Genomic DNA, 4449 nt, shown 5'->3' on the forward strand with positions numbered 1-4449 from the left:
TCGGAGAACAAGAGGGCATACATCATAATGCTAGAGAGAGAGAGAGATGAGGGAGAGAGGAGAGAGAGAGAGAGAGAGAGAGAGAGAGAGAGATGAGAGAGAGGTAGAGATGGGAGAGAGAGAGATGAGATGAGAGAGAGAGAGAGAGAGAGAGAGAGAGAGAGAGAGAGAGAGAGAGAGAGCGAGATTAGAGAGAGAGAGAAGAGAGAGAGAGAGAAGATTGATGAGAGAGAGAGAGAGAGATAGGAGAGAGAGAGAGAGAGAATTTGCATGAAGTGTGGCCTTCAAAGGAAGAAAATGTAAGGAAGTGAAACGCTGCTCATTTTCATTCATAACGGAAACTTCAGAAAGAGTGAGACTTGAGATTATCTGTACACAGACATACAATATGAATAGCCCACTATGCTGTGTTTCTTGGCCTTTTTTTCTGGTGAGTAATGTCTGCCTGTCTGTCTATCTCTAAATGCATCTGTCTATTATGTCTGTCTATCCCCTGTCTGTCTGTCTGTCTAACTATCTCATTTTGTTGTTATTCTATTCATCTCTCAGTGTGTCTGTCTATCTCTCCAACCATCATTCTATTTATCTGCCTGTTTGTCCATCTCTCCATGTGCCTGTCTATATTTCTGTCTGTCAGACCATCTACTACTGTATCTTCATGTCTTTTTCTTTGTCTGGGAAAAGTTATCCACCATTGCTTTAGTGTTGCTGCTGTGGTGGTTTCTGTCTTTCTCTATTGATCAACATGTTTGAATGTTTGTAAACAAACTGCTATTTCCAGGTAGAATGTCTATGGTTATTACACAGTATAAAAATGTCCAGAACATTAGCTATGTCTAGTTTGTCAACCTGTGGATATTTAGAACAAAATTATATATTTCTAGTCAATAACAATATCAGAAGTGTCATGATCTTCCAGAAGCATGAAAAATACTGGTCTAATGCACCAATCCACCTAGACAGGTGAAAAAACATAAAAAGTTGCTACAACTCCTAAAAAGTTTGTCCAAAACTTACATAAATGCGTACATATTATCTTCATGTTATCAACATACAGTATATACAGTTCAGATTGTTTCCAGTGGTTACATGTACAGTGTATAATTCTGATGAACATTGAAATTATTAACTTGAGTGGTATTTTGCAGTGCAGTAGACAAAGTATTAATCATAACGCGAATTATAGATCGTTCACCTTTGCTTTCCAACAGCACTGTGTGATGTCACCTTTGGTTTCTGGTCTAAAGATAGCAAGATCCACACAGGTGTGGTGGGAGGACACATCATGGTTGGATGCCCATATACATTGGCCAGTACCAACAAGAAGTTCTTCTGTAAGGGAAAAGACAAAGGAAAGTGCACAGTTCTCATTGAAACAACCAATAACAATGAATTGAAAGGTAGATACAAAATTGAAGATAATAGGAATGGCGTGTTCTATGTGACCATTACTGGACTGGAGAAGTCTGACGCAGGGACGTACTGGTGTGGTGTGGAAAGATCTGTGACAAATACACTTAAGGAGGTCATCATCGTTGTTGAGGAAGGTAAGGATGTCTTCAGAGTCCTAAATATCTGTTTGCTGGGGCAAGATAGAGCTAAAGCCTCCCCAACTTTTTTTTTTTTACAAATAAGTTGATAAGTATGAGAATATATAGGGTGGTGCCTGTAGCGGTAGCCAGTTACTGCACTGACCACATGCTCCCGGTGCGTCAAGGGGATACGAGGTTGAATCCGACTCTCGACACACACACATTGTGAGAATGTGTGAATATTTATGAAACCCTGTGCAGTGTGTGAATGTAAGTATGCACGATCAGAACACAAGATGATCCAGTATTTAGGGAAATCAGTGATTCAACAAATGAACTGATAAATGCAAAAAAAAAAGAAAGATCAAATATAGATTGATAGAAGACAGAGTGAGATAAAGAGAGAGTATAGCAATAAACACAAATACTGATATGATTGCAACTCTTGGAACTTACAGTGTCAACATCGCAAACAACGACTGTCTCTTCTGTGAAAGTGACCTCTTCTGGACGAATAATGACTGACGGCTCTTCAACAGAGCCAGTTTCTGTTTCTCGAACATTCTTTCCCATCTCCACATCCTACCCAGAGTCCCTTAGACATAAATCATCTGAAAATACTTCATCAGGTATGAGTTACACAAATGTTATGATCAAAATGTGTTATGCTTAAAATGCATATTTTAATTATCGAAAGTGTTTTTATTTCAAAATCCTATTAATCAAGTTAGGGTTAGTGTTATCTATACATAAGGATTTAGATATTATCCTCCAATTTAGATAAGAAATCGTTTTGTAGCTTTTTAATGAAGGGTAAAGTGCTTGTGGAAAAAGCACTGTTTACTCTACTGACACTGTTGACATGACTTAATTATATGCATTCACATGGCTGGGGTGGGATGTTTCCCTTTTGTCTTTATCCATATGAAGACCAGATTTATCAGCAAGGGACATGGATAGGATTAAAAAACTAGAAATCAAAACAGATCCCCATGAGTAGGAAATATAAGTGACTTAAATCATGTTAATTGTAAACATGGTCATCAGTGCGTGCGTGCGTGCGTGCGTGCGTGCGTGCGTGCGTGCGTGCGTGCGTGCGTGCGTGCGTACGTGCGTGCGTGCGTGCGTGTGTGTGTGTGTGTGTGTGTGTGTGTGTGTGTGTGTGTGTGTGTGTGTGTGTGTGTGTGTGTGTGTGTGTGTGTGTGTGCGCGCGTGTGTGCATGTCTGCCATTCAGTGCTTCCATTTAATCTCACTGCATAGTTCTAAAACTGCTGTTTCAGGTGCTGATTACATTTCAGTGTAGTTACTATAGTTATTCACTTCCTCAAAACCTAACTTTGAATCATTTGTTTCTCAAAGTAGGTACCATAGTGTTTGTGGTTGTGGGGTTGGTTGTCATGGTCTCCTTATTAGGAATGGCAACATTGATCTTTTGCAGGAAAAGGACTTGCACCCCACCAGGTACACTTGAGACACACACACGCACATACACACACTGCACAAAGACACAGATGTACTGCATGCACACACACACACACACACACACACACACACACACACACACACACACACACACACACACACACACACACACACACACACACACAAACACGCACGCACGCGCGCACACGACACACACACACACACACACACACACACACACACACACACACACACACACACACACACACACACACACACACACATTGTTACAACACTGTTTGTTTTCCAGAACATTCCAACATTCCTGTGGATACAACAACTATTGCTGTTGTGAATGAGGTGAGTTTAGGTATTTGTGGAGGTCTCTGAAACTGTGTGTAGCAAAGTGATATTATTTTAAACTAAGCTAATGTATGTAAAGCTAAACTAGACTATCACTATATTAGTTAAACTAAAGGGAAAAAAGGGAAGCCATAACAAATACATTTTTCTCAATAGCTTTGACATAATTACTCCAAACTAGGCGCATGCTCTCAAAACAGTGAACAGAACACAGCCTTTGAAACACAATAATTTTGCTTAACAGTTTTGTGCATGTGTGAAGGTAATGAAAATGTACATTGAGTTCTTCTAAATATCAAGGTTCAGATGGCTGTGTTAATTGGATTGAGAGCATGGACCGTCGTTCAAAGAAATGTACTGTATCATAAATTGAGGAAAAATGCTATGATCAAGTCGAATGAATGTAAACTCATTATTTCCTCTTCTCCAAGGCTGTGTATGAGGAGATCAGAGAAGATAATAGACAGTCGAACTTAACTCCTGTGAATGTCTGTACCGTCTACTCCTGCGTCTCATCCACCAGTCCAACCACCAACATTCATGTAAGCAACTTTAAACCAGTTCATCTGTTGAGAAACATTTGTACTTTGTTTGTTATGACACTCATTGAACCTTCTTTTTTACCTCCACTCTTAGCCGGTAAATGAATCACGGATCATCAACTCTGAAGTGTTTTCTTTGGGAGAGACAAATGCCCTCACAGACCCTCCTAATGCAGAGTCCATCAACACAGCTACAGTCGGTTATGCTGATGAACATGAAGATTTCTACTCTTTGGCACAGCTTCCCTCTGGTACAGGAGGTGGAACCCAGTCCAAAGACACTTCAGTGCCTCTGTAACCAGAGATATCCCCTTAATTCACAGACACCTTTTCAACAGAGGGCACCATACTTGAAGATTGCCCTAGTTACATCTCATAATTTTTGGAACGAGCCTCTGGATCATACCCGATCAAGTAGTTGCCTCACACTCAACGTGACCATGGTCCACTCTGTCTGAACGTAGTAAATCTGCATTTAGCTTCTGTGGCCCTACCACATGGAATGCCCTGCTGGACACATTGAGATATAACCACTCTAGTACCCTTGAGTCATTTTAGAACCCTGCTGACCAAACAGGTCACCACAATA

General features: G+C 40.5%; 1 protein-coding gene across 1 annotated transcript; it reads left to right on the plus strand.

Annotated features, from left to right (window-relative positions):
* The first annotated feature begins 2872 nt into the window (after positions 1 to 2872).
* LOC308096144 (uncharacterized protein) lies at positions 2873 to 4355 on the plus strand. Its single transcript, XM_080443447.1, has 4 exons — positions 2873 to 2994; positions 3266 to 3315; positions 3750 to 3860; positions 3955 to 4355. Exons 1-4 carry the CDS (start codon positions 2931 to 2933, stop codon positions 4156 to 4158), a joined length of 429 nt encoding a protein of 142 aa, XP_080299573.1. The 5' UTR covers positions 2873 to 2930; the 3' UTR covers positions 4159 to 4355.
* The last annotated feature ends 94 nt before the right edge of the window (positions 4356 to 4449 follow it).

Source organism: Gymnoscopelus braueri, assembly GCF_963280865.1.
Source record: "Gymnoscopelus braueri genome assembly, chromosome: 12".
In the NCBI taxonomy this organism is placed as follows: domain Eukaryota; kingdom Metazoa; phylum Chordata; class Actinopteri; order Myctophiformes; family Myctophidae; genus Gymnoscopelus; species Gymnoscopelus braueri.

Coding starts and splice junctions, on each gene's coding strand:
- LOC308096144 (XM_080443447.1), top strand. CDS start 2,931: ATGGTCTCCTTATTAGGAATGGCAACATTGATCTTTTGCAGGAAAAGG. Junction 2,995..3,265: donor AAGGACTTGCACCCCACCAG/GTACACTTGAGA, acceptor TTTGTTTTCCAG/AACATTCCAACATTCCTGTG. Junction 3,861..3,954: donor GTCCAACCACCAACATTCAT/GTAAGCAACTTT, acceptor CTCCACTCTTAG/CCGGTAAATGAATCACGGAT.